Source organism: Barbus barbus (genome assembly GCF_936440315.1).
Source record: "Barbus barbus genome assembly, chromosome: 15".
Taxonomy (NCBI): Eukaryota; Metazoa; Chordata; class Actinopteri; order Cypriniformes; family Cyprinidae; genus Barbus; species Barbus barbus.
Window position 1 is genome coordinate 30,822,192 of NC_136743.1, and position 26,811 is coordinate 30,849,002.

Genomic DNA, 26,811 nt, shown 5'->3' on the forward strand with positions numbered 1-26,811 from the left:
TTGACTTAAACTGGTAGCCTATTGTTTTGGTTTTAGGACAACTTTGATGAAAGGTTTTGATCCACTTCAAATGTTCACTAGTGTATTTTAAGTAATTTTTAATTTTATTGGCGTAGGCCTGTATAGTAAATGAAATTGGCAGGTTTTCTCCAAACCATCTGTTCTATTTCCTTGAATTTTGAGTAAGGAAGTAAAACAGAAACCGAAAGTAAAAACATTACGGCTTTCCATTGACCAGGAGGGAGTAAACAGCAGGACTGGCGAGCGGGATCACAGTAAGTTATTCATTAAACACGGAAGGCATATACAAATCATTTCATAGGAGTTGAGACAATTAAACTGTAAGGATTCCAGTTTTTAAATCTGGTCCTGCGTGTAAATATGGTTGCTTTCTGATTTCGAAAAAAGTTGCTTTCACATGATCCTGTTAGGACTTCTGCTTTCAAGCAATTGTATAAATTATGCTACTAGATTATACATCCTGCCAAGATCTCTGTTCGACTTGATCTGCTCATGTTCCAGAACAAACCGAGTTGTTACAAAATAACATTTAACAGGTTAAGCTCTTTTAATTGTTTATAGTAGCCTAAATTACAACCACATCGGAATGATCCACCAGACGACCTTAAAAACTCATTTTGTCAGCACTAAAAATATTTCTGTATAACCAATTACAGCAGTTATTAGCCTATATTTAATCTCTATTGTTAGGGAAGAGTATATTTACATTATAAGGCCACACTCTTACCTTTTATGAAACCCATATATTTTACAGCTGAAACAGAATGACTTAAAGTTATCGGATTGCTGTTTTTAACACTGTCTGTCATCGCTGTTATCATTTCTAGTCAAAACAAATGTCACACATGACTTGGATCGCTGACAGGTCTCTTATTTAACCTGCTAGACAGGGTTGCCATTTCTCTGAGAAAAAAAGAAAAGAAAAAAGTCCTGCACAAAAAGGAAAGAATATCTCTATATATCTTGGGCATTGGTGGGCATCTCTCAGATTGCGCCTTTGATAATTCAAATATAGAGATAGTCATTCAAGTCAACGAACACTAATTTGCTTTACATTTTGGACTTTTGTCTGCATTCTTTGTTAACTTGTTCTTCATATTTGTTTCCATTTTGAGAGCTGATCTTGAAATGTGATCATCAGTACAGTCTTCACAGACTTCTTGAGTTTCATTTAACAGTAATACAGGGATAATATCTTGTAGTGTGTGGGCATCATTATATTTTGTACAGTTGTGCAACAGCTGTGGAGTTCTGTGGCAGTTGAAAAGTTGAATACATTTGCTGCAAAACAAAACTTCTCATCTTTCATCTTGATTACATTTTGATCACGTCTACTTTGATAAGTTGCCATTCCACATTGACTTGACAAGAAAATTTGTTCTTAAAAGTTTTTTTTTCTCTCTACTGAAATACTTAATGCTGAAAACTGAAATAGAATGTGTTATTAAAACCTGTTTCTTTAGTGAAAAGATGGATGATCTGATCCAGGATCAGTCCAGATGTGGAGCTTGTGAGCAGATTCTTAGAGATCCGGTCTCTATCACATGTGGACACAGTTTCTGCAGACAGTGCATCAGTTTCTACTGGGATCAGTCAAGAGTAGCCGAGGACTCTGACTGTCCTCTGTGCAGAACGAGATCTAGAACACGTCCTGTTCTACAGATGCACAGAGTCTGTTACACACCAGCAGTCCTGCAGGTGGAGAATGGAGACCTGAAAAGAGTCAAAGAAAAGCATAAAACCAGCATGAAGAACAAGTATGAGAGCTTATTTGAGGGAATCAAACTCCAAGAGAATGAAACCCTCCTCAACAGGATCTACACACAGCTTTACATCATAGAAGGAGAGAGTGATGGAGTGAATGAAGAACATGAGGTTTTACAGATGGAGAAAACAGCCAAAACACAACACTCAGAGGACACTTCCATCTACTGCAATGACATCTTTAAAGCCTCACCTGAACCAGAATGTGAGGAGAAAGACAAACTCAGAGTTGTTCTTACTAAAGGCATTGCTGGAATCGGAAAAACCATCTCTGTGCAGAAGTTCATTCTGGACTGGGCCGAGGGAAAAGCCAATCAAGATGTAGATTTCATCTTTTTGCTTCCATTTCGAGAGCTGAACTTGATTCAAGATCATCAATATAGTCTTCACAGACTTCTGATGGACTTTCATCCTGAACTTCAAGATCTGGACTCAAAGACTTACGAGGAATGCAAAGTTGTGTTCATCTTTGATGGTTTGGATGAAAGCAGAATCACACTGATGTTTTCAGATGCTCAGAAAGTTTGTGACGTGACAGAGACTTCATCAGTGGGTGTGTTGATGTCAAACCTCATGCAAGGAGAGTTGCTTCCCTCTGCTCTCATCTGGATCACCTCCAGACCAGCAGCAGCCAATCAGATCCCCTCCAAATACATCAACCGTCTGACAGAAATTCAGGGATTCAATGAGCTTCAGAGGGAGGAATATTTTAGGAAGAGAATCAGTGACCAGCATCAAGCCAGCAGGATCATCTCACACATCAGAAGGGCAAGAAGCCTCCACATCATGTGCCACATCCCCGTCTTCTGCTGGATCTCATCAACTGTGCTTCAAAAGCTCCTGGAAGAAGATCTGAGTGCAGAAATCCCCCAAACTCTGACTGAAATGTACATCCACTTCCTGCTGATTCAGATCAACATGAGGAATCAGAAGTATGAAGACAGAGATCCAGAGAAACTCATGCAGTCCAATAAAGAAGTGATTGTGAAACTTGCTGAAGTGGCTTTCAAGCAGTTGATGAAGGGCAATGTGATGTTCTATGAGGAGGACCTGAGTGAGAGCGGCATAGACGTCACTGATGCCTCAGTGTATTCTGGGATTTGCACTGAGATCTTCAAGGAGGAATCTGTGATTCATCAGAGGAAAGTCTACAGCTTCATTCATCTGAGCATTCAGGAGTTTCTCGCTGCTTTTCATGTGTTTTACTGCTATTTACGCAGTACAACAGAGACCCTTATGGTTTTTGATTCAATGCATAACCTGCATCAAGGAGCAATAGATAAAGCCATTGGAAGTGAGCATGGACATCTGGATCTGTTCCTGCGGTTCCTGCTGGGCATCTCACTGGAGTCCAATCAGAGACTCTTACAAGATCTACTGACACACACAGAGAACAGCTCAAAAAGCATTAGGAGAACTTCACAGTACATTAAAGAGAAGATCAAAGATGCACATGGACTCTCCACTGAAAGATCCATCAATCTGTTCCTCTGTCTGCTGGAAGTGAAAGATCAGACTCTGTCCAGAGAGATTCAGGAGTTTGTAAAATCAGACAAATACTCAGAGAAGAAGATCTCTCCTGCTCAATGCTCAGCGATTGCCTACATGCTTCAGATGTCAGAGGAGGCGCTGGATGAGTTTGATCTGAAGAGATACAACACATCAGATGAGGGTAGAAGAAGACTGATACCAGCTGTGATCAACTGCACAAAAGCTCTGTGAGTATATTATCTTGCAAAATTAAGTAATATTTGCCTTAGATGACAACATTTCAAAGGAATGAATTAATAGCCAACAAAACGTAAAAAAATTAAGAAATATAATAAGAAATATAGTTAAGTACATGGTATACTATACCACCATTCTTAATTCAGTATATCCTAAAGCATGAAACTAAATAAAACCTATGGACCTTTTAGGACATAACACTACGACTAACTGGACATCTGCATCATTTGTTCCTTGTTGTATAGACTCGCTGGCTGTAATCTTACTGATCAGTGTTGTGAGAATGTATCATCAGCTCTACAATCCTCGAACTCTATCCTAAAAGAGCTGGACCTGACTAACAATGACCTGCGGGACTCTGGTGTGAAGCTTCTCTGTGATGGACTGAAGAATCCAAACTGTCAGCTAGAAATATTAAGGTAATTATGTGGAGTATTTTTGTACACTGTTTGTTATGGCTGTAAATAAAAAACAAAGTGAGGCTATAGTGTTTACAATTAACTTAATATAAAAACAAAAGTCATTCAAATCAACAATGTTGTCTGTTAGATAGCACGTGTGTATATGTGTCTGTATGCACGTCCTGATTTTGCTGAGTTAGATGTGTTCCTGGATCAACATCTTTGTTGACCCTGGAACAACATTTTAATCCAAAAAATTTAGTCTTGACCATATCCCTACACCTAAACCTAACCTTAACCATGAGTAATACCTAAAATCAGAGGAAATGATAGATGAATGACACTGATGTACAAGAACCAAACACTGATTGTAAGCCTAAACTTCATAAAAGCTATAAACTGGTTCTTCCGATCTGATTGGTTAATCACAATGTTGTTCCAGGGTAGACAAAGATGTTGATCCAGGAACATGTTGCACTTGGTAAAACCAGGTTCTGCGTGTCTGTGAATAGGTTGTCTGGCTGTATGGTGACAGAGGAAGGCTGTGGCTTTGTGTCTTCAGCTCTGAGTTCAAACCCCTCACACCTGAGAGAGCTGGATCTGAGCTACAATCATCCAGGACAATCAGGAGTCCAGCTCCTCAGTGACAAACTGAACGATCCAAACTGCTCACTGCAGACACTCAAGTATGTGTTTTATATATTTTCAAACTTAATTTGATTGCCTCTCTGTTGCTGATCTCTTTTCAAATTTTGGGTTTGAATCAAAGTATGATCGCATCATTATGTGACTTTCACCATGAGCAGGAGATGTTTACGACTAAACTAACTCAGGCCAAAAGGATGCCAGCTTCATTGTTTTATTAATGCATAATGCATTGGATTTACTACAAAAATGACACATACTGTAGAGAGCAAATATACAATGTATACACTGAAAAAAAAAAAAAAAAAACTGTAAAAAGACTGGCTGCAGAGCTTCCAGACATATTCTGTTAAATTACAGAAAATAACCATTTCACAAAATAATAAGCAAAAACTGTAAAAATACAGAATAGACTTTACGGTCAAAATTCATTTAATTACAGAATATTACTGTTGATAATTTGTTTTTAAACTATGGAAAAACGGATACATTATGTCAAATTACATAGAAAAACAACCAACTTTCAGGTTAATCTCCATAAATGTTATGTTATTTTATAAAACTGATCTGTCCATCCACAGTAATTTACTTTAAAAGTACAGTTTTTCCATGTACAATAACTAAGAAATAATTGATAAAAATGCAGTAAGCACATATTTAAAAAAAGTTTGTATATTTATAGGACCAATCCTTTTTACAGAAACAATCTCACAACTTCAACCAATCTCTGTAAATTAAAAGACATTTAGAAGTTATTTTGTCTACCTAGAATAATCTCGTTAAAATACAGATATTAATAATTACAATAACCAAGAAATGTTGTATAAAAATGTAGTAAGTTCTTAATACAAAGACAAATGTCTGTAGATATACATTTTAATCGTTAATTTTCCAGAAATATTACAGTTTAAAATGTTTGGACAATAGAGAAAGGAGCATAGCACTTAGAAAAAATGTATAGCTAAATTTATAGAAATTAAATTAATATAATTTACTTTAACTTAGCTGCATCATATTACTACCTAGGGCTGTGACTGTCCAGGATAAATGCAATTTTCATAATCAACGATCCAATATGTGACAACAGTTTACTTATCCTCAGGCCTCAAGATGTATGTTTCATCCTCATCAGAACACAAAGATTATATAAATTATTACTTATAAGATTAATATGCACCATAGACATAATACCATAATAACGATCTTCAATGGTAGGCTAACAAAAACACTTTGATTGAATGATGTGGTTCAAAAATTTGTTTCCCTGTTTTGACAGGAATAATCTGTAAATATTAAATAACATTTTATGTAAAATTATACTACTCTGTGAAAATACAGAAAATTTCCATTTAAAAAACAGAAGATTTATGTACCAAAATACAAGCAGTTATCTGTAAATTTAATGGTGGAACTTTAAAATACAGAAAATATCTGTAACAACTTGTATTTCACCGTATAATGAAAAAAGGGAAAAATTCTGTAAAAAAAAAAATTTCCTGTAAAATAACTTCTTTTTTTTTAACAGTGTATGTCATATGTCAATAGCAGCTCACTTCTGTGATTTGGAAAAAAAAATTGCATTCATGTTTGCCAGCAGCTATCACTATGGAGCTCTTGCCTGGTCACCAACTGAAGCTAAGCAGGGTTGAGCCTGGTCAGTACCTGGATGGGTGACCATCTGGGAAAACCAAGTTGCTGCTGGAAGAAGTGTTAGTGAAACCAGCAGGGGGTGCTCAGCCTGTGGTCTGTGTGGATCCTAGCACCCCATAGTGACAGGGACACTATACTGTCAAAAAGCACCATCCTTCAGATGAGATTACCTTCTAAACCGAGGTCCTGACTCTCTGTGGTCATAAAAAATCCCAGGAAGTTTTTTGAAAAGAGTAGAGGTGTAACCTCGGCATCCTGGCCAGATTTTCCAATTGGCCTCTGACCATCATGGCCTCCTAATCATCCCCATATTTACTGATTGGCTGCATTGCTCTCCTCTCCACGAATAAGCTGGTGTGTGGTTGGCGATCTGGCACACTATGGCTGCCGCCGCATCATTCAGGTGGATGCTGCACACTGCTGGTGGACTAGGTGATCCCCCTCACAGTAAAGCACATTGAGTGTCTAGAAAAGCACTATATAAATGTAACAAATAATATCAACATGGAACCATACCACAGACCACTTTATAAAGTGGTCAGATTAGGGGTTTGAATTCAGTGTAGACAGTGAATCGATTCACTTCACGATTCATTGTTTTTCTATTCAATTCAGGAACAATTTTTGCAAATTCAGAACAATCCGTTTGAAAAAAAGACTTGTTTCAATTTCAATTATTGATTTGATTCTGTACTTTTTAAGTACATTCATAGAGGTGGAGACATTCCCTTTCAGTCTGTCAAGTTCGACGTAATGTCAAGTCACTGACGTAAATGGGATCCCTATGAAAACGCCACTATTGCTGACCCCCTCCAGTGCCCTACGGAAGCCGGCAAGTCCCCCCACACCAGTTGGGACGGAAGATAGGGCGGGGCTAGGCAGAGATGAAAGCCACTGCTGTTCCGTACAGTGGGTATGGATAACACAGGGAAAGCGTACTCCAAGTAGGGGAACGCTACGGAAGCCACATCCTGCGTAAAGGAGGTACCATATGGAGATTACACATATGGACTGGCCAAGGGCAGTACTACATATGGAAGTCTCTGAGGTAGACTCAGCCAGCCTGGGGTGAGATCAATACACAGCAGAGACGGCAGAAAGTCTCTTCCAGAGAAAGACACGGGCTTCTCAGATGCTTCTGACTCCAAAGGAGGAGATGGCGGGCGAGTTGCGACATGCGACAGAGACGTAGACTGCCTTGGTGGTTGATGTATGCAACGGTCGCAGTGTTGTCCATACAGTGTCTTACTAACACCTCTTCCAACAGCAACCTAGTTTTCACCAGAGGTCTCCCATCCAGGTACTGACCAGGCTCAACCCTGCTTATCTTCAGTGGTCAACCGGTCTTGGGCTGCAGGGTGATATGGCTGTGGTATATAGTTGGGATATAGTTATTTATGCTGGGGAAAAGGTTGTTATTGTAAGGCTGTAACTCTAGATGCCAGTGAAATGTCACAATAATTATTAAGTTATTCAATCAATAATAGTGATTCTCTCTTTTTCATTTGTTGATTGATTAATTAATGACACAGACAGCGGCAGGTATATTAGGCTGCTGTCACTTTAAGACCTAATGCACGTGTTTATATTCACTTAAAACATAGCCAAAGTGTTAATGTGATTACTTGGCAAGAGGGGCATTTTGAAATAATTATGTTTGAATTTGACTGTTCAAATGCAATTAAAGCATTTGATTTTAGTATCAGTTCCACACAGCTGGCAGTTGCTGCTCATGCATGCAACATGATCCCTTGAAATGTGATCAAATGTAATTGATTTGAATTGGTTTAACTCACTGAACTACAAGTTATTGTTGTTAATGGCACTCATGTTTCATTAAGCTGCTTTCTGCAAAAAAAAAAACAAAAAAACATGGAATCTTTTTGCATAACTCTTTCCTCGCAATTGACTTAAGTTTCCAGCTTCTAAAAGAGTACTGAATGTCTGGATCAAAACACGATTAAATAACAGAAACAAGTGATATCATATGTAAGCAGATGCATATGTAAAATAACACGATTATCAATGTTACCAAATGAAATGACGATCCACGAAGTGGTACTGTGTAAGCTTTGGGGGTTGTTGATACAATACATCTACTCTATCTGTTTTTTATCGTTGCTCTGAATATGATCCAGATGTTGTCTTTGAACAGAGCCTCTGCTTTTAAATAAGAAAAAAAAAGAGGATTTTCTCATCTTTTTGTTAAAAATGTTGCTTGTTTCATGAAATTTACCCGCATTCAAGTGTTCTTGTTTAAAAGCAGAGGCTCTGTTCTTTCTTTTGACATATTGCATGTTCAGTTATTCTTTTTTTTTTTCTTCTTATTTTGTAAAAAATATTTTTAAAAAAAGCTGGCCGTGGCTGGCAACTTTTTTTTTTGTTATACTGGTGGGGAAATACTTTGTATGTAAATGTGTGTGTTTTGTGTATCAGCAATATGCATTCATAATGTATGTGTATTGTTGTGTTTATAGTGTGGATCATGGAGGAGATATTAGGATTAGAGCAGGACTGCAAAAATGTAAGTCTACATACAAACACAAACTCGTACATTTATTTATTTATTTGCAAAAACAGATAACTCTGTATTTGTAAATTTTCATAAATCATGTTTTTGTTTTGTTTTGCATTCCAAAGTAATATCAATGAAACTGCAGATGGGTTGTTTTGATTAAGTAATAATAACAAAAAAATTAAAATACAGGTAACTTACAAAATTAAAGTTCATTGAAAGTATGTTTTTATATATATTAATTTATTATTATTATTTTTTTTTTACAAAAGCAGATAACTCCACATTTCATGTTTCAGAGGTAAACAAAATCAATTTCCTTTGTAATTGCTAAAATAGTGGGGCTTGGGTTCTAATCTGCCCTCGTATATTTTTCCCCCTCATTAAAACCAAATGTGTTCATCAGTGATGGTTTGTGTGCAGTTTATTTTGCGATTTCACCTAAATTAATAGAGTCTCCACAACATTTAACAATAGATTGAAGCACTCATCAAGTCGCCGGGCAACAGGTGTTGTGCCGAATTATGCACCGTGCCAGATTATGCACCCCCTAGGTTTAGGAGGAGGTGTGGAGGAGGGGTTAGGATTAGGCAATCAGGTAGTGATTTCAACGAGGGGGTGCATAATCTGGCAGGGGTGCAGAATTCTGCATAACACCGGCACTTATAGCCAATGAGCACTCAGCATGATTTTAAAATCAACATGTGTAAGCAGCAGATCACCACTTATTTTGAACAAATTAACACAATTAATACTCTGCTAGTCAACCTAGAGATATGTTTCATTTGTAATAGTTAGATAGTCTTTTCTAAAGTGACTAGCAGCCATGTCACCTGACCTCAATACTGCGCGCTGATTCGCTAAATCAGAAAACGTGTTTAGGGTTCAGAACGTGCTATATGCAGAGAATAACGCATGGCAGTCAGTTCATTTTTTTAAACGTGGTGTTTATCGGTTTTTGCAAATGAACTCTTCAAATGTTTCTCTCTTTTTCTCTCGTTCTTTGTGTGTTCAGATGCCTGTAGTCTCACACTAGATCCAAATACAGCAAACACCCATCTGATTCTGTCTGAGGGAAACAGAAAGGCAACATATGTGGAAGAGCTGCAGTCATATCCTGATCATCCAGAGAGATTTGAGCACCATCCTCAGGTTCTGTGTGGAGAGGGTCTGACTGGACGCTGTTACTGGGAGGCTGAATGGAGCGGGAGAGGGACAGAAATATCAATGACATACAAAGGAATCAGCAGGAAAGGAGGAAGTGACTGCAGGTTTGGATTCAATCAAAAGTCCTGGAATCTGAGCAGTTTTTATAAGAGACTCACTGTCTGTCACAATAATGACAGCACTGAGATATCAACCCCTTCATCCTCTAATCGAGTAGGTGTGTATCTGGACTGGTCTGCTGGTACTCTGTCCTTCTACAGTGTCTCTGACACACACACACTCACTCACATACACACATTCAACACCACGTTTACTGAACCCGTCTATGCTGGGTTTGGGGTTTATTATGGTTCCCCAGTTTCTCTGTGCTAGACTGAACAAAAGAGTTGAGGTACTTGGACATAGGACGTGGACTCAATTATGCAATTATGACTTAAACTGACATTTTGGAATGAACATAAAATGATGATAAAAAGACATTATTAAACGTCTCCCACTCAAACTCAGTCATTTAATCACTAGGTCTCAACTTAGACTCGACAAGGGGGACTCTGACCCAACCCTATGTGAACAACCTTTTCTAAGGGGAAACAGAACAACAACAAATTGTCACACACAATGTTTGATTTTTTTTTTTATTATTATTACTGCAGTATTCTATTTTTGCATCATCATCCAGATGACATAAATAAAACCTGACTGTTACAGCAACAGGGTCTTTAATGATGTTGCATTCTAAATACATAGACATATGGAGCTGGTGCCCCTATAGCAGCTATAACAGCTTCCACTCTTCTGGAAAGGTTTTCCAATGCGTTTTTGTTTTTTCATGTTAATTTTTTGCCCATTCATCCAGTTGGATCCTTTCCAGTTCATCCCAAAGATGTTGAATGGGGTTGAGGACAGGACTCTGTGCAGGCCAGTCAAGTTCTTCTACACCAAACTCATTCAACCATGTCTTTATGGAACTTTGTTTTGTTCACTGAGGCACAGTCATGATGGAGTAGAAAAGGGTCATCCCCAAACTGTTCCCACACAATGTCTCAGTATGCTGAAGCATTAAGATTTATCTTCACTGGAACTCCAACCCCAGAAACACAGCCCAATAGCATTAACCCTCATCCACCAAAATTTACAGTTGGCACAATGTGGTCAGACAGGTAACATTGTACTATCTGCCAAACCTAGACTTGTTCATCAGACTGCCAAACAGAGAAGTGAGATTTTTCATTACACAGAATAGGTTTCCACTACTCCAGAGTCCAGTAGCAGCGTGCTTTACACCAGAGGTTCTCAACTCAAGTCCTGGGGACCCACCGCTCTAAACAATTTGTCTCAATCTGTCTCTTATGCCGAGTTCACACTGCATGATTTTAAAAGTCGTCAGATCACCGTTGTTTTCACACTGCCCCCTGGGGTAGCATTAAGTAGCTGGTGTGTTCACATTGCACGATGGATCTGTGACAGGAGGTTACACACTGCATGACTACAATAGGAAGAATCGCCGACAACTCTCTCTAGTCCGCAAACTACATTTCACAACCAAACGTACGCAAGAAGTGATAAGGGAATAACGTCAGATCACGCTGATATTGTGGTCTATAACTCCTCCCCGAACTTCCCGCTGCCCTATAGCGTATCTTGTTGGCAAATAAAAATGTATACTTGTGCAGTGTGAACTCGGCATTACCTGACACACTTAGTAGAATTTCATGGAGTTTTCTTCTAATGAGCTGATAATCTGAAACAAGTGCATTAATATGAGAAAGACATACAAAATGTGCAGAGCACATCAGACACTTGGCATTGCACTTTGTGATGTGAGGCTTGCACGCAGCTTGGCCATGGAAACCCATTCCATAATGCTTCCACCAAACAGTTTGTGTGCTGATATTAATGCAGTGGAAGTTTGGATTTCTCTAGCTATGGAATCAGCAGAGTGTTGGTGACTTTTACGCACAATGCATCTCAGCACTCGGTGACCCGCTTTGTTACTTTACGTGGTCTTCCACTTCATTTTTGCCGTTCCTAAATGCTTCCACTTTTCAATAATACCACGTACAGTTGACTGTGTGATATCTAGCAGGAAAGACATTTTACAAACTGACTTATTGCAAAGGTGGCATCCTATCACAGGACCATGCTTTAATGTACTGTGCTCTTCAGAACGACTCTTTTTCCATCACAAATGTTTGTAATGCAGACTGCATGGCTTGGTGCTTGATTTTATACACCTGTGGCAATGGGTCTGATTGAAATACTGGAATTCAGTAATTAAATACCTTTGTCCATATACAGGATGTATTGTTTTTAGTTTAACATTACTTTTACTGTTTGAATTATTTGTTTTTCTAATTTTATTCTTTCCCACCTTGTATGTGTCATAATGATAAATAAATCATAAATCATTTGTTTGTCTTAGGCCTACATTTTTAGCAATGGGAGGATGGGATCAATTTGATAACTTGGAGTTAAATTGTAATATTATATTTCCAATAGCCAAATTGCCTCAACATGCCCACATACAAAATATTTGCTCATATTTGGAATTAGGACATCATGATAATGCAAACAAAGATCATTTTATGTTCATTTCTGAATCTTTCATCTCTTACATAGGCTCTTCTTGTTCATGTGATCAAACCAGAAGACCCAGTATGGAATAACAAGGGAATGGATCATAAAAGAAAAATAAATGGCAAATTATGAATAAAAATAAATAGTGAAGTCAAACGGTTCAGCACTGGACTATATGTAAGGCATCTTGGTTTAAATCTAAGATAAAGGTTTAATCAGGTAATTAAATTATAGCGAATTAGCCTGTATCCTGTATTTACTTTATTGTGAGATTGTGAGAGAGACTAGCCTTCATATTTTGTCAGTGTGTTGTCATATCTTCGAGCTAATCTAATTTTTTTAATTCATAATCGGTTAGTGCTATGCTAAGCTAGTAGGCTAAGTTGTTCTAACAATCTGTTCTAAGCTGTGCTAACAAGAAAGGATAAATGTTTAATTTGATGAAGAGAGTGTGGAAAGGGCAAGGTTTTTTTGTGTTGCCGTTAGACTGCAACTGTTTAACATTTTGTCTAGATTACATAGAGTGGATAGAATATTATTATTGGGTTCAACACCTTAAATGTGTGCTAATAAGGGCTTGGGGCAGTTCTACCGGAGCTGGAGTTTTGTTTTGCATTATGCAGTTTTCTGGATATAATGAATGGTATATAATGAATGAGAGTGTTTCTGAGGGTGCACCTCTTTGAGGAGTAAAGCTTCTTAAGACAGCTCAGTGTATAGTGAGCAGTATTGTTCCGTTACGCCCTTCATAATCACTTCCACACTTCATCTATCTATCTATCTATCTATCTATCTATCTATCTATCTATCTATCTATCTATCTATCTATCTATCTATCTATCTATCTGTCTATCTGTCTGTCTGTCTGTCTGTCTGTCTGTCTGTCTGTCTGTCTGTCTGTCTAAATTTAATATATTATGTTAATATAAATTGTTAATCATATTCAGTTATCATGTTTACTTATTCATTTCTTATCAAGGCCAGGAGACAGCACATTTCCACTCAGTCTATACATTGTAATTTGAGTCTTGTGACATTAGTGTGCAGTGGAAATACAGCCATTGAGGTAACAATCAGACATTATGTATAAATGCTGATAAGTATAAAAGGATTGCATTATTATTAATAGTTCAGGTAGCATATAGCTGTATATGTTGGTGTGAGTTTTCATTACAGCACAGGTGTAGATTGATCAGCTGCTCTCCGATCCTCTTTATGCTGAGCTCTGCAAACACATGCGCGCACACACACACACACACACACACACACGTGATGCATGCACACACACACACACACACATGCGCTGTGATGCATACACACACACACACACACACACACACACAGTCTCTCCTGTGCTCCATTTCACGCACATCCAGGAACAGCAGACAGGACGCAAAACAAGGTGACTCCTGCAGAGGCCATTCAAGCAGGTATATTCACATTTCTGCTCTTCTCTGCTGATATTTTCACTTTCATGTCACTTACTGTCATATGAAGCTACAGAGAGTAGATTTAATCAGACTATGTCCTCTGGCACTGAAAGTAAAGATAGGTCAAGTGATTGTAAATGTGACAAGTACAGTATCATCTGTCATGATATCACTATAGAGTACAGTAACATTAATCAAAACAGGATTATATATATTTTGTATGCTACTGCTACATGATATCTTTTTTATCAAGTGCTGAGTGTGCAGTTTTTCTCTGTGTTTTTGATGTCACTGAGCCAGTGAGATTTCTTTTATTATGCTTGAATTTCTGCTTAAATTTTTGCATTAATGTTTCAGCTGTGGCATCATCAAGGATAGACACATGAACAGAGTCTTATCTAATTAGATTGAAATTAATTATACCAACATTAAAACATGAATATTTAAATATATATCAAGGGTGAGAAGAACCAGAGGGGTGTAAGTTGTACGTAGATTATTGAAGTATGTTTTACAATAAAATACTATTTTTGTATACTATGTGTTACTTTGTTTATTTGTAATTATTCGTATAATTTACTGTACTTGCAATTATTATAGGAAAATTTAGTTGTTATTATAGGCAAGGTTTACAGTCAGAAAAAAAGTGCAAAACCTATCAGTGTGATGGTACGCTTTCAAAAGGATAACATTTAGGCACTAATATGTATACTTTAGGTACTAATACAGTATGTCCCTTTAAGGTACTAATATGCAGCTTTAGGGCTAAATAAGATACAAAGGTTTACTTTTGAAAAGGTACCATTGTATCTTTTTTTTCACCGCTAAGTGCTGATCCTGTTTTAGGGCTCTGTCAGTAGACAGATGTTCAGTACATTGTGAACTACAGTAAACACGCTTAAAATAGCAGTGTGTGCTGAAACCAGAGAAACCTGCAACATTATAAACCATCTCAAGATGAGCTGTGAGAATGAGAAAGTGGAATTACACGTTAAATTCAAATGAAGCTAAACTGATAAAGATGTAAGTGCATGTCTTACAGTAATATGCTGTTGACAGATGTCATCATTCCACTGAATCTAATACGGTCATAATCTTATAATCCCATATGCATAATCGTAGAAACATGCATAATTTGTTTTAATGCATATGTTCCATATACATAACGCACACAACAAGAAATTATTTGAACAGTATTACAAATCCATTTGTTGATGTTAATTGTCCACATTCTCAGCTCTGGGCTGCATTTCCCAAAAAGCATTGTATTAGATCATGCAAAACATTGGCATCAGTGTTCTCTATGATCTACTTAGGCTTATAACGCTTTTTGAAAGCATAGTTCTGGTCTTGCCAGTCTGTCTATATCATTCTATGCATTTGTTTATATTTATAACTTTTATCAAATGTTCTTCTTTTCTCATGAAGCACCATGTTTTTCCTATACCCTTCTCTGTTTTTCTAGAGCCAGATCAGTAAACAGTTTGGTGTCTATTGACACAGCTTCATCTGTGACCCCAGAGACATCATCATGTCAGGGGACAGTAACCAGGGTGACAAACCCCAGAGCAATGGAGTCAGAAATCACAGGTATACCTTTGCTTTCCTATCTCATTTTAAAGTGTGTATTCATTTTACACTGCCTATAAAAAGGCCAGTTTACAGTGTTTGCAGATGATTATTATTGTTGTTGCAACTGATTAATCGTGCTGTTAAAACTTCATTTTTTCTGTATAGGGTCTTTAAGAAGTCATAATTATTGTTTTCACAAATAAAGGCCTTAAAATGTCAAAATGTCCAGGCATTAAATGTTGCATACACTGAAGAAAAAAAAAAAAAAAAGAATGCCTTCCTCAGTATTTTTATTTCTTTTCAAGAATATGAAATATCTAAAGAAAAAAAAAATCCATATACAGTACATTTACTTGAGATGAAAAAGGAAGATATTAAGTCTTGTTTTCTGAGAAATGGAACAAAATTAAATGAGTTTATGTTTTAAACAAAAACAAATATCTGTCAATGGGCAATGCAAACTTTTTTTTTTGAGCGCATTGGAAATTGTTTGTTCATGTTTTAACCCTAAACTCACTTCAAAACTTCTTATCTTGTATAATTTTGCAACTAAACATCTTGATTTAAGGATCTTTAGACATCTGCACTGAATAAAAACAAGACAATACAGAGAAAGAGCATCTCTTTATTTGCAGAATGATCAGAAGGTACAGTAAAAGTTAATTGTTTATTTGTAGACCTACATTATGTAGCTTTAAATTTAATGTGGACAGCTACAAGAAGCCAGTGCAATGAAACCAAAAAGAGGAACAGTTTGGACTAGTAAAATATTATTTAATTTACATACTTTCTTATGTTGCTTACATGGATCTGCAAGTTGTGATTTAAGACATAAATGTTCTGCTCCCTTCTTGGTTACAGGGTTACGGGGTTAAGCCTGGTTTATCACAGCATTGCTCTCTGTCATGCAGCGATTGATTCAGCTCTAGTATATTTTTGTTGATGAAATTTCTCTAAAGTTACTCAATATGAACATTGTTTATTGAACTGTATCAACAGAATCAAATCTGCCATCGTACTATTGATCTAAATATCAGCATGGCTGTGATTAAATTAAGTGCTTATATTAAAAACAACAGTAATATTGCTTAAATATACTGGCTGGAATACATGTTTGCATGTGGTGTTCTCTGATTACCTGTGCAGTTCTGAACTCATAGAGAAATGTTTTCACTCTCCTACACTCCTACAATCATGCTGGAGTAGGTCAGCTCTTCCTGCTGCAATGTTCTCACGAAACAATGCCAGTATGTGGAGCGTTCTCAGAAAATGCATTGGGATGGTAAGTCAAATATGGCTATATATGCATAAATATGTTTGCATGATGTAAGCAGTGCTCTGGTTTGTGAAGTGGATCTTCTGCTGAATTATTTTAACTGACTTGAGTTGAATAATGACTACTGTCTTCAGTAGAGCTGCTTGAATTGAACTTGTTTTATAATTGATGAACTGTGCACAGTTATTAAACTGAACAGATGACATTTTTTACAGAATAATCTGTATTATAAAGCGCTATAAAGTAAAGGTGACTCAAGTTCTGATGTAAAAGCAGTCTGTTGATCAATTATTATCATCTTTAAATCTTCACAGGAACTGTCTAAAATCACAATGCCGGTGGTTTTTAACGAGCCTTTGAGTTTTCTTCAGAGATTGACTGAATACATGGAGCACACATACCTCATCCAGAAGGCCAGCGCTTCACAAGACTCCATCCACAGAATGAAGGTAAATATATTTGTATTTTTTTAGGCCAAGAAACCCTTGGTGAATAGAGAAATAGAGCAGAGACCTACTGAGTAAAACAGCGTAAGCCTGGCCTATATTACATGCATATGGTACCATTAATGTATTCCAGCATGATGTTTGCATTATAATGCCATTATAATGATTATGATGGTTACCAGAATTCAGATTTTACGTGGATTTTATGTTTTAAATGGGAGAGACGATAAAAATGAGTTTTTTAACTTCAGCTTTGGTTAAGATTAATTTTAGATGGTATAATTAGATTTCTCATAAAAATATATTTTAGGTCAAACAATAACAGGTAGGTGCAACTCATGGCTAAGACCTGAATTTAATATGCTTTCATTTAATTACCTTCAGTTTACAGAATTTGCATCATATAATATGTTGTATTTATATACGATTACATACAATTTATATGTATAATATTAATGAATTTTTTTTATAAATAAATAAAATATAATTAATTTTGACTTTAAGCAAAAGATCTGAAGATTTATAATTATACTCAATAAACCTGAAATGGTTCAGACATAATCACCACCAAAACTCTATGGTCTCTACAATCCCTTTCGCATGTTTATATAATCTTTTCAAAATATATTTTTCAGTGTGTGGCAGCTTTTGCTGTGTCAGCTGTGGCCTCACAGTGGGAGCGAACAGGAAAACCCTTCAACCCGCTGCTCGGAGAAACCTACGAGCTGCTCAGGTCAGTGTTTCACATCAGCTGATCAGTTATGAGCGAACACATCAATGTTTCAAATGAACTGTTTTTGTGTCATCAGAGAGGATCTGGGGTTCAGATGGGTCTCTGAGCAGGTCAGTCATCATCCGCCGGTCAGTGCCTTCCACGCCGAGGGCATAATGAACAACTTCATGTTTCATGGCTCCATTTACCCAAAGCTCAAATTCTGGGGAAAGAGTGTGGAGGCCGAACCGCGGGGAATCATCACCCTAGAGCTTCCTCTGTGAGTCATTTACTGCCTTACATGGACAGCAGTAAACATGTGCAGCATGTGTTTATTACTGTAAGGAAAGGAAAGGGAAGTGGTGTGTGGCCAAGTATGGTGACCCGGAGCAGTGGGCAGCCAATGCTGCGGCGCCCGGGGAGCAGTTGGGGGTTCGGTGCCTTGCTCAAGGGTCTCTCCTCAGTCGTGGTATTGAGGGTGGAGAGAGTGTTAGTTATTTACTCCCCCACCTACAATCCCTGAGACTCGAACCCATGACCTTCAGGTTACAAATCCAACTCTCTATCCATTAGGCCACAACTGCCCCTTATGAGAGGGCAAGAAGACTTCTTACATGTAAATTCAGCTACATGATTGACTTATGTATTGTTAATTTGTTGTTTTTCAGCCATAATGAAGCTTACACCTGGACCAACCCGATTTGCTGTGTTCATAACATTATCATGGGACAGCTGTGGATTGAGCAATATGGAAATGTTGAAATTATTAATCATAAGTAAGAGCATGTATTGTCCACAGAAAAATGTGGTTTGAAAAGAACAACTAATATGGAAGAACGACTAATAAGGTCAAATGATTTTACTGTGCTTTTTAACAGAACTGGGGAAAGATGTTGTTTGACTTTCAAACCGTGTGGCATCTTTGGAAAAGAGCTGCATAAAGTTGAAGGATACATTCTTGATAAAAGGTATGTAAACACTACTAAAACGACAGATATCTGATGCTAGTTCTGTCCCAGAGAACCTATAGTAACTAATTCAGTTTGATATGACTGTGAGGTGTAGTGCAGAATGTGACGTTAGCTCTGGTCCACTGCTGTGCTTTGATTGGATATGAAGTGAATAACAATTCATGTTGATCTTCCACTTCAGTCATTCTACTGACTGACTATAAGTAACTTTGCAAGTACATGTCAACTTATTTTAACCCAAACCTAACCGAACAGTCTACTGATACTCTAATGAGAGCTAGTTGACATGTAGTTGCAAAGTTACTAATATTTAGTACAATGTCTAAAGTGGATGATCAAAATAAAGTGTAACCTTGACTTTTTGTATCACTTTGCTTGTCTGTGTTCACTGCACCATTTAGGAAAAATAAATAAATAATTAGCCCAAAATGGGCAATTAAATAATGATGTCAACTTCTTGTTAATATAACATATATATTTAGTTTTTATATGAAACCAGTAGCACACTCACAATTATGAAATATAACACTCACAAATGTTATACAGTATGTAACAGCTGCTAATGTTCAGTACAGTAGCAAGATTGCAAGTGATGTATTTACATAATCATACAGATTTGACATGAACTGGTATTGATACTAGTTTTGACTTGATATTTGACTGAACTGAAAGGGAAAAAAAAACTGTAGGGCTGGAACTAACAATTATTCAAAAAGTGGTCAAAAGGAAAACATGGTAACACTTTAGACTAGTGAACACTATTCACTATTAAGTAGTTGCTTATTAATCATGCATATTACTAGTACTTATAAAGCAAATATTAATGCATGATCATATTTCGGATCTTTTAACCCTACCAAATACTTAAACATAACTACTACAACAACAACTACAACAACCTCAGTAAGCAGCAAATTATTTTTTTGACTTAATTGTGTTCCCTTAAAACATCTAAAAGCATAAAAAAGGTACATCAGTACATGGCCACATTTTCTTTGTCTGTCCAGCAAAAAAAAGGTCTGTGCTCTGTATGGCAAGTGGACGGAGTGTTTGTATTCTGTGGATCCAGCGACATTTGATGCTCACAGAAAATCTGCCACAAAGCGCTCTGAGAAGGACAGGAAGGGAAGCACACAGGTGACTGATCATGATCATGATTGTACTGCATGCATTTGATTTGTTGTATTTAATAACATCAATCAATGTCTAATGTAATGTGCTGTACAAGTGTTGCTGACATACAGACTTGGGTGTTTTGCAGAGTAATAATGCGGATGAGGAGCCGGATGAAATGCCTCCTCCAGAAGCCGAGACGGTGCAGGTGATTCCAGGGAGTGAGCTGATCTGGAGGATATCCCCACGACCACACAACTCCGGAAAAGTATGCAGACTATGCCATCATTTATCAACACAGACTATTGTTATTGTAATGTGATCCATTACCAAACATCATATCATTACCATTTTAGCATTAAATATCATTTGGGCTCGAGATGAGCAGCACCAGTACTTTTTAAGTGACCGTAATGATTGGTCATAATGTAACTTACTGAATTAGAATCTGAACTACAATGAATTTTCTGAATTAGAAAGAATTTGTGCCTCTGATTCCTTGAGATTAATTTCTAGTATGAGGGCCCTATTGGGAGGATTTGTATTGGCTATGGGACACACACACACACAGAGAGACACACACACACATACAAATATATATGACCCTGGACCACAAAACCAGTCATAAGGGTCAATTTTTCGAAAATTGATATTTATAGATGATCTGAAAGCTGAATAAATAATATTTCCATTGATGTATGGTTTGTTATGATAGGACAATATTTGTCTGAGATACAACTATTTGAAAATCTGGAATCTGAGGGAGCAAAAAAATCTAAATATTGAGAAAATCTCCTTTAAAGTTGTTCAAATGAAGTTCTTAGCAATGCATATTACTAATCAAAAATGAAGTTTTGATATATTTACAGTAGGGAATTTACAAAATATCTTCATGAACATGATCTTTACATAATATCCTAATGATTTTTGGCATAAAAGAAAAATGTATAATTTTGACCCATACAATGTATTTTTGGCTATTGCTACAAATATACCCCAGCGACTTAAGACTGGTTTTGTGCTCCAGAGTCACATATATAAGTGTAAATTAACGTTTGTTTCCACTCTGTAACATGCCGATTTTTTTTTGTTTGGCTTTTTTTCTTATTGCACCGATTAAGTTTATGTTAAACACAGACCGTAACCAAAATCCAGAAGCAGAACCAGAAGTGCTAAAATGCTAAATCCCTTCAAATGATTACATCATCAAAACATATTGTATGTAATCTCTGCAGCACTCTATAATAACAAATATGCATAATGACAAATAAAGGTCTGTATGATGCATAAGTACATAGACAATTATTATAATTTTCTTTTTATCATTTGGATTTTACCCACCCCTCTTAGTTAAACTAATATCTATGTATAAAAATAAATATGCCTGTTTTGTGGCATATCGTCACTCAATTTCTTAATTTCTTTCTTTCAGTATTATGCTTTCACATCATTCGCTCTGCAGTTGAATGAGCTGGACACAGAGATGGAGCGAGTTCTTCCACAGACAGACTGTCGTCTGAGACCTGATATCAGAGCCCTGGAGAATGGAGACATAGGTACATCAACCTCTTATAGACTTATAATGAAATACATTCATTTAACCAGTAAACTCACAACCACTGCAGATTCATTTACAGTCTTCACAAGAAATTCAGTGCTATGCGTTATCTTCAGCTCATGCATTGCTCTTGTGTCATGTGTTTGAGCTTAAAATTTGCATAAAAGTATTTACTTTTTTTTTTGTTAATTTAAATAAGGCTGAAATAAAATAAAGTATAAATATTATATAAAAGAACACGTAAACTAAATAATAAAAAAAAAAAAAAATATATATATATATATATAATGTAAACTAACTGAAAAAAGTTGAAGTTGAAGCATTACAATTAAAACTAAAACTGAGAAGAAGAAAAAAATTAATAGTAATTAAATAATAATAATAAAAAAAAAGCTTCAACTTCAACAAAAGTGTCAATTTGTGCATTCTCTTGGCTTTGCTATCACCATTGTCTACTGTTTGAGCTACAGGAACACCACCAATATGCTAAAAAAATAAACAAATGATTACAATTAAAATCTATATGTACTGTGTGTGTATATATATATATATATATATATATATATATATATATATATATATATATATATATATATATATATATATATATATATTTGGTCATTTAGCAGACACTTTTATCCAAAGCGACTTACAAATGAGGACAGCAGAAGCAATCAGTTGTAGTATTAAAACAACCAAAAACAAATCTAAAACTAAACGCTAAAACTTTATAAATACTACCTATACACGTTAAAAATAAAGAAATAAAACTAAAAATGAAAAATGCATACAACAAAAATTTAAAAACATAACATTAAAATGAAAAACAAAAATAAAAACAATTCAAAATAAAGAACAAAAGGTATAAGAGGATGATTCTAACAACATTAAGCCAAACACCAAAAAACAACTACATACACTGTATTGCCAAAAGTATTGGCACCCCCTTCTAATGAACAGGTTTGACTACTTTAGTAATTTCTATGAGTACAAATCTTAATGTTTAAGCATATAATGATATTCTAGGGAATTGTGTTCTTCTAATTTTATAGCAACAGTTTGGACAGAACCCTTTTCTAACATAATTCATGTATTTAAAAACTGTATTTCCATCTCTGTTGCAGCAGTTTTGGACGTGTCTAAAATGACAGTACCTTTATGTACAAGTGATTGGTGTTTAGTGATGAGTTTTTGGCTCAAGGTCTGCATTTAAAGTCACAGCAGTCAAGTTCTTCCACACTGACTCAATCAATCATGTCTTTCTGAACCGTGTCTTATACACAGAGACACTGTCATGTTAGAATAGAAAAGGGTTCTGTCCAAACTGTTGCTATAAAATTAGAAGCACACAATTCCCTAGAATATCATTATATGCTTAAACATTAAGATTTATACTCATAGAAATTACTAAAGTAGTCAAACCTGTTCAATAGAAGGGGGTGACCCAATACTTTTGGTAATATAGTGTATGTGTATGTACAACCACACACGCACACACACACACACACACACACACACACACATACATATATATACAAACACATTTATAAATTCAATATATATATTATTTCATTTTCATTTAGTTTGTTGAAGTATTAAAATAACACAAATTAAATAAAACAAAAATTTAATAAAAGACATATACAGACATAACAAATTCAGACATAATTTAACTACAATTAAAATAAATAACAAATACAAATCACGACAGTATAGTTTATCAGTAATCCTAAGAAATATCACTGCCAAACACACATGCTAAAACAACAACTTACTTATACATAGTCAGAAATTATTATAAAAACAGGAACAGAAGTGAAACAAGTACTACTAGTAGAAAAGAGGAGAAATAAAAAGCAATATTTATATCCTTTGCTGGTGTCCCAGAGTCGATGGTCTTTACACTCTTCGGTCTTCACATGAAGAGGCCTTCACGCGACAACTGCCGCGGTAAACTACGCTTTTTTATACCCGTCTAACTAAATACTAATTGAATTTAGCTGGACACACTTTCCTTATTTTTCCACAACAAATGGCCAAGCAAGCGTCGACACTGACAAGATACTCGAGACCGAACAGGATATCAGCACGTCTCCACACAGTAAACAAAACAAGCGTTTTCTAGCAGCGATAACTGCGCTAAACACTAATAAGACAAGTACATACACTAACAAGCTGCTTTTAACTTCCGCTGATAAAGACTGCTTCTCTCAGTATTTCTTTACACTATTTTCTGCTGCCGCTTGAACACATTTTCCTTATATATATATATATATATATATATATATATATATATATATATATATATATTTCAAAACATTAAAAAACTGCAGTAGTATATAAATAACACTATTTTGTTATTTATAAAACACACAATTTTGCAATGCTAACTGGATATTAAACACATCAACATCCTGCCCTCGAGGAATGTGCGACAGATCATCAGTTTATGTTCCTGTTTATATATAATGACATAATAGAAGACTGCTTAACTGTAATATACAATATGCATGTTCCCTAAATGTGGATGATTTGCATTGCTGCTGTTTCCAGATGCAGCCAGTGCAGAGAAGAACAGTCTGGAGGAAAAACAACGAACGGCTCGGAAAAATCGCTCCAAATCAGACGAGGAATGGAAAATAAGGTTTGAGTTAATAAACACCCAACAACAAAGCATATACTGATGGGTAAAAGTGCATAACTCAGTTCTGAAATGACTGTATAAGAAGACTTAGTTTTATATGCAGGTATGTAGGTAAAGCAATGGCATTTCATTAGTTTTGGACGTGTGGAGATTCCACAGCATTTGTTACAATAACATCACACACATCACAATGAACATGGTAGCACTTATTTTTACAGTTTTGTTCCACATGTACATACTGTGTACTTATTACAGTGATTACAATCACTTGGTAATAAATGGGTACTTACACATGTAGTCATTATATTACTTAGGTAAGTACACTGTAAGTACTACATAATAACGTGCAACCGTGAACTTAAGTGCTGTGAGTAAAGCCAGCATTTAGATACACAATGCCTTTATATGTTAAACAATGTGATGATGATTTGTCTTCATCAACATTTATTGGTTTTTCTGCAAGCTAATTTATTTTGAGGATGGACGGACATGATTGCATTGATCTTAACTTTAAGGTCAAACTCATGTTCACATGCAGGTGGTTTCATCAGGGGCCAAACCCTTACACCGGAGCCCCAGACTGGCTCTACACCGGCGGCTACTGGGACAGGAACTACTCACACCTGCCTGACATATACTGACCTCAAACTACTGCAAACATCTGGGGGAACGAAGTGCCCTGCTGCTCAGGAAATGCAGCTGAGTCTATATTATAAATGAGTGTCCGGTTTGGTGCTACACCATGATTATGACACAAAGTCATCATGACATACAGTAAGAGCACAAGATCTAACCTGAGCTTTATCTTTTAGCCCATTCAAGTGTAGTATTAATTTATATAAAACATATTCAAATATAACAATAGATATGTGAAATTATGTTTGTAACGGCACAATAATTTGTTGAAAACATTTGGAACATTTAAACATCCAACGTTTTCATTTTTATGGAAACTTTTAAACAATATGGATTATTTTCATACAACTAGATATAGAACAATAGTGTTTTTCATACAACTCATTTGAATAGAGTCTACATTAAAAGAAAGAATGATTCATGAAACATAAATATCCTGAAAACAAATATGCTAATATGATGAGTTCTGATGCACAAAACGAGTTTTCTTCTCTTTGCCATTAAAGTGAATGTACTTCATCTAAACATAGGAGCCTCTTAAACATGCTCATATGGTGTGCTCTTAAAATAGACTGAATTTTGAAAAGGGCTCTTTGTTGTGTATATATCCATTAAACAGCTGCCCCCTAAAATAAAATGCACATTTTATCATGTAAACGCTGTATTTTTCATTCCACATAACACTTTTTACTGTTGCTAAATAAAAGGCTTTCTGAAATGTTTGTGTGTTTAAATGTAAATTATATGGATAAATCTTATAAAAGCATGCCCGGTCCTGTTTCACCCACATTTTGCATTAAAAGAAGCTTATTTTAGGACTATTACAGGACTATGAAGAGGCACGACAGTAAAGCTCTGTAGTGCCTGGGTTACCACAATTTAAATCACACTTGGGGTTCATAACTCATCACTCATGAATCAATCTGTAACACGACAAGGAAAGGACTCTCCAATGGTCTGGCCATATTGACTGCAATCCTTCGGAAAAGACAGATGCTGGTACAGTACAGTATATGTGTACATCAGCATACACAGATGATGTTCTCCCCATATGTTTTGCCAATCATGGGGTTTCAATGTCACATCAGCCTCTTGTAATTGGGCAAGACTAACAAGTACCTTCAATCCCAGCACCTTCAGATCCTCAGGAGACAGTAGATACAGAGATGGAGAACCATGCTGTAGCCTGAGGAATTGTAGCTGACAGAATCCACGTTAAAGGTTCGCTGTATCTCCTCATACAACATTTAATTATATTATTCTCAGACTTTAAGACGCATACAAACATGGTTGCTCAAACACTTTCAGTGGCTTCACCTACTCCATCAGCAACCCCATCATATGTATTTAGACATAAGTGTCTTTTTTTCCCTTCAGAGTGTCTGCGTTTTCTTTCCTTACATGATTGCTGGAGCTGAGTGATTACAGATCGCTTGCTCGGAGAGACTGGAGACTAAATCTCTGTCACTCCCCTCATATACACTGATCCAGACTGACTTTCAGTACAAGTCCACATACAAAGCTTGATGTTTTGGCTTCTTTTGATACTGTTTTCACTGAAAGAGATTAAATACAAACATATCGCTTATCAATATAGCTTTTATAAAAACAATTATTATTAAGGGGATAGTTCACCCAGAAATGAAAATGCTGCCATCATTTATTCACCCGCATGTCATTCCTAACTTGTATGGAACAACATTTCTTCCTCGACATCTGTACCATTTCTGCACTCATCTGAAGTGGAGTGCATGTCTAAAAGCGCCCCGTTTGATGTGGCCATAAAGACGTCCCGCATCTAAATAAATGCAATTCTTGTCGAGAAAAAAAAAATACAGAAGGTGCAGTTGTGAGTGGGGTGACAAACCCTAGCTCCGCCCCTACGTTAAATATTTTTCAGGTCGTTAAACTGGAAAAATTAATCGCATGCGTTAACACGCTGACAGCACTGATAAAAACATTAATAATAGTGACCAGACACAATG

At 36.3% G+C, this 26,811-nt stretch overlaps 2 protein-coding genes across 2 annotated transcripts; both read left to right on the forward strand.

The window, feature by feature from the left end:
• The first annotated feature begins 1,488 nt into the window (after positions 1-1,488).
• Positions 1,489-10,611, forward strand: LOC306880757 (protein NLRC3-like). The gene is made up of 5 exons (XM_079434498.1): positions 1,489-3,503; positions 3,759-3,932; positions 4,427-4,600; positions 8,687-8,733; positions 9,740-10,611. The coding sequence occupies exons 1-5, from the start codon at positions 1,492-1,494 to the stop codon at positions 10,261-10,263; spliced, it is 2,931 nt and encodes a 976-aa protein (XP_079290624.1). The 5' UTR covers positions 1,489-1,491; the 3' UTR covers positions 10,264-10,611.
• A 3,149-nt stretch (positions 10,612-13,760) lies between these two features.
• LOC306881774 (oxysterol-binding protein-related protein 1) lies at positions 13,761-25,547 on the forward strand. Its single transcript, XM_079436049.1, has 13 exons — positions 13,761-13,898; positions 15,364-15,488; positions 16,677-16,752; positions 17,061-17,195; positions 17,828-17,925; positions 18,002-18,184; positions 18,573-18,680; positions 18,783-18,872; positions 19,883-20,012; positions 20,137-20,256; positions 21,421-21,544; positions 24,100-24,190; positions 24,729-25,547. Exons 2-13 carry the CDS (start codon positions 15,430-15,432, stop codon positions 24,829-24,831), a joined length of 1,317 nt encoding a protein of 438 aa, XP_079292175.1. The 5' UTR covers positions 13,761-13,898; positions 15,364-15,429; the 3' UTR covers positions 24,832-25,547.
• The last annotated feature ends 1,264 nt before the right edge of the window (positions 25,548-26,811 follow it).

What these genes read in the sequence shown, in the direction of transcription:
- LOC306880757 (XM_079434498.1), top strand. Translation starts at nt 1,492, where the DNA reads ATGGATGATCTGATCCAGGATCAGTCCAGATGTGGAGCTTGTGAGCAG. An exon ending in ATCAACTGCACAAAAGCTCT is followed by an intron (nt 3,504 to 3,758) that starts GTGAGTATATTA and finishes CTTGTTGTATAG; the next exon opens with ACTCGCTGGCTGTAATCTTA. An exon ending in TGTCAGCTAGAAATATTAAG is followed by an intron (nt 3,933 to 4,426) that starts GTAATTATGTGG and finishes GTCTGTGAATAG; the next exon opens with GTTGTCTGGCTGTATGGTGA.
- LOC306881774 (XM_079436049.1), top strand. Translation starts at nt 15,430, where the DNA reads ATGTCAGGGGACAGTAACCAGGGTGACAAACCCCAGAGCAATGGAGTC. An exon ending in ATCACCCTAGAGCTTCCTCT is followed by an intron (nt 18,185 to 18,572) that starts GTGAGTCATTTA and finishes GTTGTTTTTCAG; the next exon opens with CCATAATGAAGCTTACACCT. An exon ending in CCTGGAGAATGGAGACATAG is followed by an intron (nt 21,545 to 24,099) that starts GTACATCAACCT and finishes TGCTGTTTCCAG; the next exon opens with ATGCAGCCAGTGCAGAGAAG.